Source organism: Capricornis sumatraensis, chromosome 8 (assembly GCF_032405125.1).
Source record: "Capricornis sumatraensis isolate serow.1 chromosome 8, serow.2, whole genome shotgun sequence".
Classification (NCBI taxonomy): Eukaryota; Metazoa; Chordata; class Mammalia; order Artiodactyla; family Bovidae; genus Capricornis; species Capricornis sumatraensis.
Window position 1 is genome coordinate 111,727,301 of NC_091076.1, and position 14,564 is coordinate 111,741,864.

Sequence of the window (14,564 nt, forward strand, 5' to 3'; positions counted from 1 at the left end):
ATGCCGCTGCCCCCACGCCCTTTAAGGCAGTGTGAACTCAAAGAGCAGTCAGCCCAACCAGCCTGCGAGTGCCCTCTGCTCCAGCTCTCCCGCCCCTTCCCCAGGATCCAGAAAATGCAGAGACTCTACCAGCAAGTGTTATATGGAGGAGAGGTTCACTGCGCTTCAGAGACAGTTGATATGGAATGCTTAGCATTTAGGGGGATCCTGGTTAAAAGCAGAATTTATCTGTGTTAATCTACTAAGCTTAATGATAAAGACAGACTTCTTCAGGAATCCCCTAGAAAGAGCAAACCACGGACTTGGGAAAGCTCAACCTTGCCTAGTCTTCTCCATGGCAGTTTTATGTGCCAGGTGAGCAATGTCCAAGTTTTCAGGTGAAAATGAAGATAAGGATACTATGTCCATCTCACAGGTCATTTAAACATAAGGGTTAATCAGCAGACTTTTTAAAAACTTTTTTTAAAGATTTTTTTTTTTGATATGGGTCACTTTTAGTCTTTACTGAATTTGTTACAATATTGCTTCTGTTGTTTTTATGTTTTGTTTTTTTTTTTGCTGGAAGGCATGTGGGATCTTAGTTCCCCAGCTAGGGATCGAACCCTCACACCCTGCGTTGGAAGGTGGATTCCTAACCGCTGGATCGCCAGGGACGTCCTGGAAGACATTCTCAAACATGGAAAAACCCGGGGAAGGCAGCACCGTGAGTCTGAAGGAACCACTTGCCCATGAAGTCCAGCCCATTTGGAACCACATGAAAGTAAGAAGTTCGGGGGTGGGAGTGTGGAAGGCTGATTATAAAGGGCCTAGTGGGAAGTACCGCGTCCTTTAAAGACAGTGTGGGTATGAAGTAAGGTTACGGTTAGAGACAAACTCTGAGTGTCGTAAACCCAGACCGCGTGCACCCCAGGCAGCACCAGAGAGGAGGGTACAGGGAGCACGCGTGTTATTAGGATGAGCTCCGTTTTCAGCCAAAACTCAAATTCTGCCCCAACGTTGACCAGTTCTTCCTGTTTTACCCTAGATTCACCCATCTGCCGAATTTAAGTAAGATCAACTTGAGGTTTTTCTAAGCCTAACATAAACGCAGAATCTAGAGGGTTAGCTCAGCTCACCAGTCCGTCTGGTTCTCCTTTTTCCCTGCAATAGTCAGGCACCTGCAGCGACCTCACCTGGCTGCTGAGGTGGTTGGCTACTTCTGGGTGATGAGCTCTGCGGCGACTCCAGGTATTTTTCCCTTTCCCCACTACACTTGGAATTATTCGTGAGCATATGCCATTATCCATTTTTACAAGAACAATAGATTTTCTTAAAACAAAACAGAAGAGGCCATGAACGGTCCTGGGCACTGCAGCCCAGCCCAGCTTCCGGGAGAAGTACGCTGACCAGGGCGCACCGCATGCCACCTGCTGAGCAGAGCCGTCTGCCCGCCCCTGCACACATTCCTGACATGAAGACTCATGCGCGCAAAACCCCCAGGTTCTGGGGCAACTTGTTACACAGCAGCGACGGATCTGTTCAGAGGCTTGACTCTGAAGGTGAGGATGAACTGAAGCGGTGAACAGTGATGACTTTTGCTCTCGAGATGGGGTGTACTTCAGCGTAAAGGATCTGCTTGTGTGACCATGTTTCTAGAACTCTCTCTACGCCCCAGGAGTTCCCCTCCATAGCATGTTTCCCTCCTTGTCTCCTAGACAGCAAGGCTCATGCCCGCTGCTGTGGGTCTCAGCTGCAGGATTCCCTGACGTCCATCTCTGGACTCCTTCAGGCTAAGGCGTTTTCTTTTCTAGCAAACAATTTTTATTGCCTCGTGTTGTAAAAGTGTTGTTAGAACTAAAGTATTGGGGGAGACACTTGTATGCTGCTGCTGCTGCTGCTAAGTCGCTTCAGTCGTGTCCGACTCTGTGTGACCCCTGAGACGGCAGCCCACCAGGCTCCCCCATCCCTGGGATTCTCCAGGCAAGAACACTGGAGTGGGTTGCCATTTCCTTCTCCAGTGCAGGAAAGTGAAAAGTGAAAGGGAAGTCGCTCAGTCATGTCCAACTTTTCGAGATCCCATGGACTGCAGCCTAGCAGGCTCCTCCATCCATGGGATTTTCCAGGCAAGAGTACTGGAGTGGGGTGCCATTGCCTTCTCCAACACTTGTATACTTGTGGCCAGTTCATGTTGAGGTATGGCAAAAGCCATCACAATATTGTAAAGTAATTATTCTCCAATTAAAATAAATCAGTTAACTAAAAAAAGAACTAAAGTATAGAGCTAAGAGAGGAAAATTACCACAAATTCCACCACTGAGAGTATCCACCAGCAAAATGCTGACACAGAATTCCAGCCTTTCTTCTCTTTATATACACTTTTGTGGGGGGAGGCGGCAACGATGACCTCTTAGTACTTAATGTTGTGTAAATTGCATTTTCATTGAAAACTATCCTGTGACCATCTTTAAGATCCTTAAGTATCCTTCTCCAGCACCGTTTTCCACGCTGCTCAGTTTTCAGCTGATGTGCTAGGGTGGAAAGTGCAGCCCGGAAAGGACATGGGAATGCTGGTACTGCAGCGGCCTTTCCCGGAACCAGAGCTCCATGATAGGCGTGTGGGCGTGAGGAGGAGCCTCCTTCGGGCTAAAGCTCCAGGCGCATCTTTACCTGCCACGCGGGGCGGACCGGAAACAGCATGCCTCCGGGGTGACTGAATAGTGAGGGGTACTCTGCACTGCTCTCCAGACTGGCAGCCCTGTGAGCAGGTTTTTCGGCCTACTCAACACCTCCATTTTCCCCTAAAGACTCACTGTGACAAAAGGCCCGTGTACCCACGGGAACCCCCCGATGGCCTGCTCGGCCTGCCGCCGGGTCCACCGCCCACCCCATCCTCCAGCCCGGAAGGTGGGCAGAGGCACACTTCATGGGCAGCACGCACACTGTTCTCACAGCACTGCTGACAACTGGCATTTAAATACATCAATATCTAGCGATACAAATAGTAGGTCCTCGTCAGCTTACTTGAATGTATATGCAGACAAATGTGCGTGGTCTCAGGAACCTGTTCGGTGACTGCGTCTCTCTCTGAGTATCTAACTCCATTCGTGTATCTGCGTCTACAAAACAACCCCGACTAGGATGCCAAGGGGAGCAACTGCTGCAAAAGTGCTGCCCGCCTTCAGGCAGCCAGGAAACGAGAGCAAGGGCGCCCGAGCTCGCCGACGCGCCCGGGCACTGACTCGCTGTCACAGGCAGTGTGGACACGGGGCTTCTGAGAGCCGTAAAGGCTCCCGAGCTCGCCGACGCGCCCGGGCACTGACTCGCTGTCACAGGCAGTGTGGACACGGGGCTTCTGAGAGCGGTAAAGGCTCCCGAGCTCGCCGACGCGCCCGGGCACTGACTCGCTGTCACAGGCAGTGTGGACACGGGGCTTCTGAGAGCGGTAAAGGCTCCCGAGCTCGCCGACGCACCCGGGCACTGACTCGCTGTCACAGGCAGTGTGGACACGGGGCTTCTGAGAGCGGTAAAGGCGCCCGAGCTCGCCGACGCACCCGGGCACTGACTCGCTGTCACAGGCAGTGTGGACACGGGGCTTCTGAGAGCGGTAAAGGCGCCCGAGCTCGCCGACGCACCGGGGCACTGACTCGCTGTCACAGGCAGTGTGGACACGGGGCTTCTGAGAGTGGTAAAGGCGCCCGAGCTCGCCGACGCACCCAGGCACTGACTCGCTGTCACAGGCAGTGTGGACACGGGGCTTCTGAGAGCGGTAAAGGCTCCCGAGCTCGCCGACGCACCCGGGCACTGACTCGCTGTCACAGGCAGTGCGGACACGGGGCTTCTGAGCACAGTAAAATCGCTGAGGCTCTCACGCCAGAAGACACTGAATCTGTCCTCGGTGGTCACGCCACCCCAGAGCCTTGACTCTTCCATCTGTACGATTGGACAATGGAAATGCCTTCCTCAACAAGACTACTTATAAGACTTAGATGAGACAATGGAACATGGGATGAAAGGAGATGTTTGGCAGAAAGCCTGGTACACAGCACTTGTTGAAGAAATACTAGCTATCATTCTTATTTTTTGGTGACATAGCCTAAGAAAAACAAGCAGGGCAACAAGTGTTAACACATTAACACTGATATAGATCAGTAAAGAGAAAGCCATGCTCCCCAACCATAGTATAGACGAATGAGTCAAAGCTCAGACACGCCTTATCTCCATTGTAACTTTAACTATTTTCAGGTGTCCAAGTTCTGGTCGTCAAGTATTACAAACACAGGTATATGTATGTGTATGTATGCCAGACCTGCGTGCTGAGTCATGTCTGTCTCGTTGAGACCCTCTGGGCTGTAGCCTGCCAGGCTCCTCTGTCCAGGGGGTTTTCCAGGCAAGAATATTGGAGTGAGTTGCCATTTCCTTCTCCAGGGAATCTTCCCAACCTAGGGATCGGGCCTGCGTCTACCATGTCTCCTGCGTTGCAGGCAGAGTCTTTACCCACCGAGCCATCGGGGAGCCCCGTGCATGTGTGTCAATGTCTGTCTGTCATCACTTAACTTCAGCTTCAGTCTTTATGATTTGACGGTTGGCTGGAAATTAGGGTCAGGTTTTTCCGTTTTAACAGGTAAATGGATTACAACTGCAAAAATAAAACTAGGCATATATGAATTATGTTTCTTTCAAGATTTTTTTAATCTTTAAGAAACAATACTAGAAATTATGTTGTTATGGAGTAAATTGATGTTTTCCATTTTTCATATGTTGGGATCCAATTATTTATTTAAAATTTAGCAATTACCTACAATGCAGTATTTGGATTTCAAGTGGAAAAGAAATTCACTTAAAATGAAATCTTTATATAGAAAAAGAGTTGAAAGAAAGTAGTCAACTTAGTTCATACAAAGCAAAAGAGTTCTACAGACCAATGTGGGCTTTTTCCTGCATTTAGAAATGAAAATTCAAAGATTAAAAATAAAAATTATCAGAATATGAAAAAAGAAACGTCTTTTTGTGTCTCATCACATGTAGGGGGAAAGAAACGCTCACAGATGGAAAAATACAGGGAAAATCTCATGAAGGAGGAAATAGGTCCTCACCCCTGGTCAGGAGGCAGGGTGTACTGGCCTGGAAGGTTCTGTCCACATCTTAAGGTTTTTCCTTCTACTCGCTGCTGTCCAGCGTAAAGGGTATACATGGAAAAGCCAATGACGCGGACACTGACTTTCCCTCGAATCACGAGGATGGCCGACAAACAGGCTAGAAGAGAGAAAGACGGAGGGACTGGGTAGAAGAGGCGTGGCGAAGCCCAAACGCTCCTTTCCCTTTCCTGTGCTTTGTACTGATACGATTACCCTACACGTGCTCAGCACTGTTGCAACAAAAATGGCCGAAAAATAATCTTTTGTCGGGAATTCTTTAATACACGCTTTGTTCTTTCTAAATGTTACTTATAAAGGCTTCAGACGCTCATCCTCACATTAAACCCCGAATGACGCAGACGCTTCATCCATGTTCTCTGCGGTGAAGTCAGGACTGGCCCAGGGGCTCACCTGGCCGTCGGAGGCGGGGCCGCCACAGAGCGGGTGTTAGGGTTAGGGTTAGGGTTAGGGTGTCGGCGCCTCAGACCCCTGCAGCGTCGGGGGACGTGGTGCACACGGCAGGTAAACGGGAGCTGCCTGTGCGTTTACCTGCCAGCGGTGCCAACGCGCTCGCTCTGGCCAGAGGCGGCTCCACGGGGCTTGGGTGGGGCATGGGGCGGCTGTGAGCGTGCCTCACGGGGCACGTGGCCTCGCAGGGCCGGCCACATCAGAGCCCAGCGCACGCGAGGCCAGGGGGCGCGCCGGACACTGGTGCCTGTGGCCGCCTCGCCTGCCGGCAGCCACGCGAAAGCGCCTTACCTGGACGGCTCGCTCGTTCTCTCTGATCAGCTGCTGCTTCTCGTCTTCAAACTTGCGCGCGATGTCCTGGAGCCGCCGCTCGGCCGCGAGCTGCTGCCGGCTGCTGTCCTCCCGCAGCGAGGAGACGGTGCCCTGCAGCTCGGCCACCACCTGCAACGAGAGCGCGCGCTGCGACTCGAGCCTCGGACACGGCCCGCCTCGTGCACCCAGCCTCCCGGGCGCGCTGGCAGCTAGCGCCCCGCGCACCAGGGCATGAGACTCCACCCGGGAAAGCTGTGAATGGTGAGCAACTGCTGAACCAAACACGCTTGGAAGCCGTTCCCACTATAACATTCCACAGTATTTACTCATCAGGAGAAAGAACATCTGTGATCCCGAAAATATGAAATGTGTCAGGATTTATTTTACTGAAAAACATTCTTGCTGGAGTGGGGAAAAAAAAAAAGCTATTTTGCCTTTCACAGTACTCTGAACTCTAATGACCAAAAAATCATCAAAGGGTGATGATCTTCATAGCCACCTACGTCCACACAGCAGTTTCGGAGTGTGTGCTCACGCTCGCGTACTGTGCTAAGCACCTCCGTTCCCGTGGGTACTACTGTGTGGCCAGCACTGTCATCGTCTTCCACAGAGGGAGAAACAGAGGCAGAGAAAGCCCAGCGGCAAGCAGGAGACAGGCAGAGTCCCGACCGCCCCCCGGGGGCCTGCTGTGCCAGGCGCTTCCTCTCGGCAGCTCCTGCCCTCTCTTCCTTTTAAACAGGTTTTGGGATTGAAGAGGAGTTTATCCTGGTAGCGCCCCCAACAGGTTGCTTTCTTCCTGACTCACACAGAGGCTGTGGCTTCTCTGCATTCGAGGACTGGCTCTCTTGCGTCACTGGGTCCCCCTCCGTGGCCTCAGATAACCGGGTGAGGGCCCTTTCTCTTTAATAGGTTTACTGGAAGCATTACTCTTCTTTGGGTTTGGATGTCTCCATTTCCTTTAAAATTCAACAGCAATTCAACAAACTTCCTTTCAGAAGCAGGAAACGGTTTTCCCTTCCAATAAAAGAAGAAACAACTTTCATCGTGGGTTAAGTCCTTATACTTTTGGGTCTGCTGGAGAAGGGCTGGTTGGTGAGAAACACTGGGCCACTTAGTTCTGTGTTTTCTTTGAAGCTCAGTTTTTCAACTGTGTTTTAATAGCAAAACTAGAGCACAGTGTCGTGAGGCAGTGAACAGAAACTGTCTGGAGTCTTCCAGAAGCCAAGCCCTGTAGAAACATTAGCTGTTACGACTGACATCGACTTCCCAGGTGGCGCTAGTGGTAAAGATCCCGCCTGCCAAAGCGGGAGACACAAGAGATGCGGGTTCAGTCCCCAGGTTGGGAAGATCCCCTGGAGAAGAGCATGGCAATCCACTCCAGTATTCTTGCCTGGACAGAGAAGCCTGGTGGGCTACAATCCATAGGGTTGAAGGGTCGGACACGACTGAATGAGCACACACAGACAAAAATAGAACATTTACCCCCAAAAGGACCATTTACGCTTTGAGAAGTGCACAAGCTCACTGTGACTAAGTCCAACACTTAGAATCTGAAAATAATCAAACAGAAGACGAGTGTGAAATAAATGACCAAACATATTATTTTTTAAAGTGCAAACTGGAACCTTCTGCAAGGAGCGGAGGGATTCATTTACTGAGAATGAAGATGTTTTCATCTGTTTTTTGAATTCTGATTAAATGTTTCCAAGTTGGCATCAATTCAGTTCGTTCTCATAGCACTTCTACGAAATAGGGAAGGTTAAATTCTTAGAGTAAATGTCAAAAACTGAGGCACAGAATGATCAGCTCGCAGTCACAGAGCCAGAGGGCCCAGAGATAAGGAGCAGCCAGATTTCCTTGGCCCAACATGAAACCCGAGATGGATATTTCATAAGAACTTGGGGCCAAATAATGAAAGCAACTATTTCAATGACTATTGCAGTGTTTCAAGCTGAGCAAACTAAAGCGCGGCAGAAGTGACGAGTTGAGTCCGGTAGTGTGTTCACTGTCGTGTGCTTATTTCTGCGCAATTTTATTACATGTTGATTTGTACATCCCTCACCATGATTACATGATGCATTGTTGAAGCACAAAGTAATTTCGTGTCTTTACAAATTACTAAGATTTACATTCGCTTCTAACTGACCAAGACTGAAGATTAAAAAAAAAAAAAAATTGGGAGCTCTTCAAATGACCACAAGGACATGAGATATGGGTTTCTTCCTTTCGGAAGATTTATGACACGCATTCATCAAAAAGACGTCACTGCATGTTTTGGCAGGAACAACGGGTGAAGGGCAGGATGTTCTGAAGGGAACACACTTGCTTTTGCTACAAAATGGAACCTTACATTCTTTGCGGGAATAATGAGATGCCTCTGGGAGAAATAATGAAATTATCTTTGGAAAGTTGCATTTTAAAACTTATGATGATGGTACAGGAAGAGTTTCAAAACACCTTAGGTAAAATGCCTCACAATGAAATTGTTTGAGAGGCTGACAGATGTGATGGATTTAGAGGTGACTGAAATGCGGGTAACTTCAGAAGCAGTTTTGGGTTTACTTTGAGATTGAGAAGTAATCACGCTAACTAGATTAAGCAGGTCTTGGCTGCAGCCCTCGCCTGTGAGACAGACTATCTTCTCTTCGGGCACGTTACTGGCCCTTGATAGATACTGAAGTCGTGGAACTATGATCCACAATTATACTGTGATTATAACAGAATCAATGATATAAGATCTCAGTGATTACATTGAGATAATCTAGTCTTTTCACAGGGTTTCATGGGGCTTTCCAGGAGGCTCAGTGGTAAAGAATCCACCTGCTGAAGCAAGACACACAGGTTTGATTCTTGGGTCGGGACGATCCCCTGGAGGAGGAAATGGCAACCCATTCCAGGATTCTTGCCTGGAAAATTCCATGGATAGAGGAGCCTGGAGAGCTACGGGGTCTCCAGTATATAGGGGACCCCCTATAGTCTATGGGGTCATAAAGAGTTGGACACGCCTGAGGTCGCACACACAGTCTTTTCATAGAATAATAATTCAAAAAGTTTCTCAGAAAAACAAAAACTGACACACACAATCATATTCAAACCCTACTGGTTTTTATTTAATCATATTAAAAATCATAGAAAATGCCACAACTCAACTAAATGTCTACCCCGTGTTAGCTTTAGAGGAAGTGGATTAGAACATTTCCACGTGGATATTGAAAATTAGTATATGGGGAAGCCATAGGAAAGTTACACGGAGCTAATGCTGGGAACAACGTAAGCACTGAAAGCTATGATAGTTCATCATAACTGCCAAGCAACGTCTACTCTGCATAAATGTCAGTGACCTTACTAGGTCTCAAAAGTAACAGGGTTCTAAACAGAGGGTAGGCTTTCATTTCTAACTCTTGTTTTTCAGATCATAGTATAGTCAAGATTTTCATAAAACTCTTCTTTCAAGTACAATGTACTTGGCAGGGTTTGGCAAACACTGAAGAAAGGTCCTAGGAGTAAGAGGGAGGGGGCGCGTGTGCCCTCTGGGCACGGGCAGGGGGCTGTGCCTGCGCTCCGCTCTGCACCAGCGGGGGCACGGGGGGCCACGGGTGGGCTCCGCCAGCACTTCTCCACACACGTCCCTATAAGATGGCAAGACTTCTCTCTGAAAAATGGCCACCAGGTCAGTCCGCTGAGGGGGGAAGAGCGCATGAAGGGTGAAGAGGCAAGGTTAATGAGTAATATTAGGATAAAAAAGAACAAACATGCGGTTCTGATGGAAACTGTGCCTGGCAATGTGCCCAGGGAGGGTGCCAGCGTCACCATCGGGGGGACGTCCTGGGGGGGAGTTGGGGGGCACCGTCCCGGGTCCCCAAGGGCGCAGGGGCCATGAACCACGAGGTCCTACAGCTTGATAAAATCTTAAGGATGAAGTAAGTTCCTTCAAAGGAGGAAAATATTTAAAATATTTTCCAAATTTAACCTGACGCTCCCCTAGGTGCCATGCATCCATTACTAATGCGTTCCTCTTGCTGCTGCTTTTTTTTTTTTGAGAGAAGGATTTTAAAAAATCTGATAAACAGTTAAGCAGCTTTGCTTTTGGCACTCCCCTCAGCTGAGATACGAGTTAGAGATTCCAGCAAACTATCTCGGGAAAACAGTGAGAGTCAGCCTGCAGTTCCGTCTCATAATGTTTATTTTTAAATCATCTGCTTCTTTGAACTGACTGGGTTGTACGCCAATGCTTCTCAAATGCCAGTTCACAGATGGAAACATACACACATGCTCACGTGCACACCAAGCTTTACACTGTGGTGGGCAAACAAAACGTTCGTCCTGTCAGCCCATCCCGCCTCTTAGGAGAAGGTCGGGCCAGGGGCTGGGGACCCTCTATGCGGGGGTCGCCCTGCCCTTCACTTACGGATGTGATGGTGGTCACAGCTGATTTCTGCTCCCTGCCTCCTGCTCGTCCCTACTGGGGGAAACGGTCAGCACCTCACTGCCTCTCCAGATTTTGGAGGGAGGTTTAATCAATTCTTGAGCACCCCAAAATAAATTTAAAATAACCAATTTCTTGCTCCTTCCATTCTTTTCCATCCTCTGCCCCCTCCTCTCCTGTCTCTCAAGCTCTGGTGAGAACTCACAGCGTGAAGGCCTTCGCTGGGTTCCAGGCCCTCCCTGCGCCGAGCGGCTCTGAGGTCACCGCTGCCCCTTGTTTCACAAGTGAGCGCAGGGAACTCCAGAGGCAGCAGGTAACGGGCTCCTGGTCACCCAAGTGGTGGGGCAGGTGTTCAGAAGGCTCAGGCGTGCTTCCACACCACGCAGGTTCCATCTGTTTTACCGAGGACTAGTCAGGCTCCTTCACACCTTTCCTGAGATAAACGTCAGCACCCTGCTCATCCTGGCGTTTCCATTAGCGGTCTCGCTTCTCACTCTCAGCTGCCTCCTGCCTCCCCACTTAGCATAAAGCACCACAAGCAGGCTGTGAGGGGATGCCAGCTGGGGTGTTTTCATGTTCTAGTTTAGCTCTTGGAGTAATAAGATTTCTTTTGATTAGAAGAACCTTTCTCATTGGATTAAAAAGAACATTTCCCTGTTTTCCTTCTTGGGAGAAGGGCAATCAAGAATTGCCTTCAGCTTTCAGATAAACACATCAGTCTTCACTTAGACAAAGACTTCTTGCTTTCCTGATAGGATGGGAACTATACGTCACATTTTACCAATAACTGTAGAACCTAAGAAATTTCATAGTTATTCAGCAGAGTTTTGCCGTATTAGAAACGTGAGGGTTGGGTCAGACGGGTGGTGTCAGGTTGAGAGTTTCCGTTCCAGCTGGTGGACAGGCTGGCTCTGGGCTTAGTCACGTGCTGACCTGTGTGGCCTCCCCTCTCTGAGTCTCTGTTTTCTCAAATGAAAAGTGGGGCCAGGAACAGTTTCTAGCCCGAGTTCCCGGGGACGAGGACTGAATGCGCCACTGTGATTGCTGCTGCTGTCCTCCAGTTGAACAGTCGTGTCCGACTCTTAGCGACCCATGGACCCCAGCCCGCCAGGCTCCTCTGTCCATGGGATTTCCCAGGCAAGAATCCTGGAGTGGGTCGCCATTTCCTCCTCCAGTCAGTATGCTCAGAGACCCATAAATTCCTTCATTTTACTATCGCTTTGCTGTGGTGTTGCCAGTAACACCACTGTTTGGTGACCTGCAGAAAGGCACAGACATTTCAGCTGACTGCCACACCTCACTGTTCAGTTCGGTTCAGTCGCTCAGTTGTGTCCGACTCTTTGCGACCCCATGAATCGCAGCACGCCAGGCCTCCCTGTTCATCACCATCTCCCGGAGTTCACTCAGACTCACGTCCATCGAGTCCATGATGCCATCCAGCCATCTCATCCTCGGTCGTCCCCTTCTCCTCCTGCCCCCAATCCCTCCCAGCATCGGAGTCTTTTCCAATGAGTCAACTCTTCTCATGAGGTGGCCAAAGTACTGGAGCTTCAGCTTTAGCATCATTCCTTCCAAAGAAATCCCAGGGCTGATCTCCTTCAGAATGGACTGGTTGGATCTCCTTGCAGTCCAAGGGACTCTCAAGAGTCTTATCCAACACCACAGTTCAAAAGCATCAATTCTTCGGCACTCAGCCTTCTTCACAGTCCAAATCTCACATCCATACATGACCACTGGAAAAACCATAGCCTTGACTAGACGGACCTTAGTCGGCAAAGTAATGTCTCTGCTTTTTAATATGCTATCTAGGTTGGTCATAACTTTCCTTCCAAGGAGTAAGTGTCTTTTAATTTCATGGCTGCAGTCACCATCTGCAGTCATTTTGGAGCCCCCCAAAACAAAGTCTGACACCATTTCCACTGCTTTCCCATCTATTTCCCATGAAGTGATGGGACCGGATGCCATGATCTTCATTTTCTGAATGTTGAGCTTTAGGCCAACATTTTCACTCTCCTCTTTCACTTTCATCAAGAGGCTCCTCAGCTCCTCTTCACTTTCTGCTATAAGGGTGGTGTCGTCTGCATATCTGAGGTGATTGATATTTCTCCTGGCAATCTTGATTCCAGCTTGTGCTTCTTCCAGTCCAGCGTTTCTCATGATGTACTCTGTGTATAAGGTAAAAAAGCAGGGTGACAATATACAGCCTTGACGTACTCCTTTTCCTATTTGGAACCAGTCTGTTGTTCCATGTCCAGTTCTAACTGTTGCTTCCTGACCTGCATACAGATTTCTCAAGAGGCAGGTCAGGTGGTCTGGTATTCCTATCTCTTTCAGAATTTTCCACAGTTTATTGTGATCCACACAGTCAAAGGCTTTGGCATAGTCAATAAAGCAGAAATAGATGTTTTTCTGGAACTCTCTTGCTTTTTCCATGATCCAGTGGATGTTGGCAATTTGATCTCTGGTTCCTCTGCCTTTTCTAAAACCAGCTTGAACGTCAGGGAGTTCATGGTTCACATATTGCTGAAGCCTGGTTGGAGAATTTTGAGCATTACTTTACTAGCGTGTGAGATGAGTGCAACTGTGCGGTAGTTTGAGCATCTCACTGAACTCACGGCGAAAATACTAAGGAAAGCTGATTTAAAAAATCATTAGATATGAAGTCTACAAAATGAAATGGCTTAATCTCACCATTGGTAACATGAAAATCAGCATTTGTTTATTCCAGAATGACTCACACAGCTAAGGAATGCTTGGGATCCCCTGGGTGACACCAAAGGAGATCTTCATAACGACTTGGGCAGAAAACCTTCCACTCCAGCTTCTGCAACAGCGGCACAGCCAGCACGGCCGCCGGGGCGTGGGCTGGCAAAGTTTCCTTCCCCCAAAAGGAGTCAACAGTGGAGCTGCTAATTTAACTCGGTATACTTGGCATTTTGAATCTTGTTGTTAAGCAGCCTTTTGCTGTTGCTGTTCAGCCACTCAGTTGTGTCTGACTCTTCACAACCTCGTGGACTGCAGCGCAGAAGGCCTCCTGGTCCCTCCCCAGGAGGGACCAAACTGTCCAAATCCATGTCCATTGAGGGGCTTTCCTGGTGGCTCAGACAGTAAAGAATCTGCCTGCATTGTGGGAGACCTGGGTTCCATCCTGGGGTTGGGAAGATCTCCTGGAGGAGGGCATGGCAACCCACTCCAGTATTCTTGCCTGGAGAATCCCATGGACAGAGGGGGCCTGGTGGGCTACAGTCCACGGGGTCGCCAAGAGCTGGACACAACTTAGTGACAAGTACAGCAAGTGTCCACGGAGTCGGTGATGCCATCCCGCCGTCTCATCCTCTGACACCCCCTTCTCTTCCTGCCCTCAATCTTTCCCAGCATCAGGGTCTTTCCCAATGAGTCAGCTCTTCACTTCAAAAGACCAAAATATTAGAGTGTCAGCATCAGTCCTTTCAATCAGTCTTCAGGACTGGTTTCCTTTAGGACTTACTGGTTGGATCTCCATGCTGTCCAAGGGACTCTCAAGGGTCTTCTCCGGTGCTGCAGTTTGAAATCAGCATTTAGGTGAAGAAACATGGAACACTGCAGGAGAGCTGGACGGCATCACAAGCATTTCCATCACAAGTGCAGGCGCGTATCTCCTGCCCTTGTGACACGTGGTTTGGCCTGGGCTTGTCCAAGTGCACAGGCTGGTTTTACAACATCTGAGCACACGTGTGCCGTGACTTGGCTGTGTGTGTTGGTTCAAATGGTTCGATTTGCCTGATTTTTAAAAACTGAGACTGAAATATTAAAACCCTGTTTTATTTATACACACACTTATCAAAATATGGTACTCATCCATAAAAAGACTGCGAAGAAGTGTGTTGAGCTCTAAAGTACAAACCCCTTTATGCTGAGGTTTCTTTCTCGTTTGCTTTGGTTTTGCTCTGCTTTGTTTAACGTTCTTACCTGAGAAGACTTGGCCAGCTTCTGGGTGTATTCCTTCTCAATCTGCTTCAGCCTGCTGTTGGCCTGAAAAACACACGGACAGGAGCACACACACACACAGTGACCTGTCAGCGTGGCGTCTCTGCACACGCCCGTCACCAGGCGCTGGGCCGGCCGCCAGCCGCAACGCCCTTCTGGGGCGGCCAGAAAACCACAGGCCTTGCCTTTGATCTAACGCCAACTATTCATCACTTAAAAAGCAAAAGAGAAAAAAAAGCTCTCTCCTGCCAATTATTAGGCAAACACAGACTTCTGTG

At 49.0% G+C, this 14,564-nt stretch overlaps 1 protein-coding gene across 1 annotated transcript in view; it reads right to left on the bottom strand.

Moving 5' to 3' along the window:
• Positions 1-14,564, bottom strand: part of CEP112 (centrosomal protein 112) — a 312,648-nt gene that overhangs the window by 55,874 nt on the left and 242,210 nt on the right. The window contains exons 22-23 of the mRNA XM_068977099.1: positions 14,269-14,331; positions 5,874-6,023 (exon numbers count right to left, since the gene is read on the bottom strand). Coding sequence (XP_068833200.1) covers positions 5,874-6,023; positions 14,269-14,331 — 213 coding nt within the window. The remainder of the gene's footprint in view (positions 1-5,873; positions 6,024-14,268; positions 14,332-14,564) is intronic.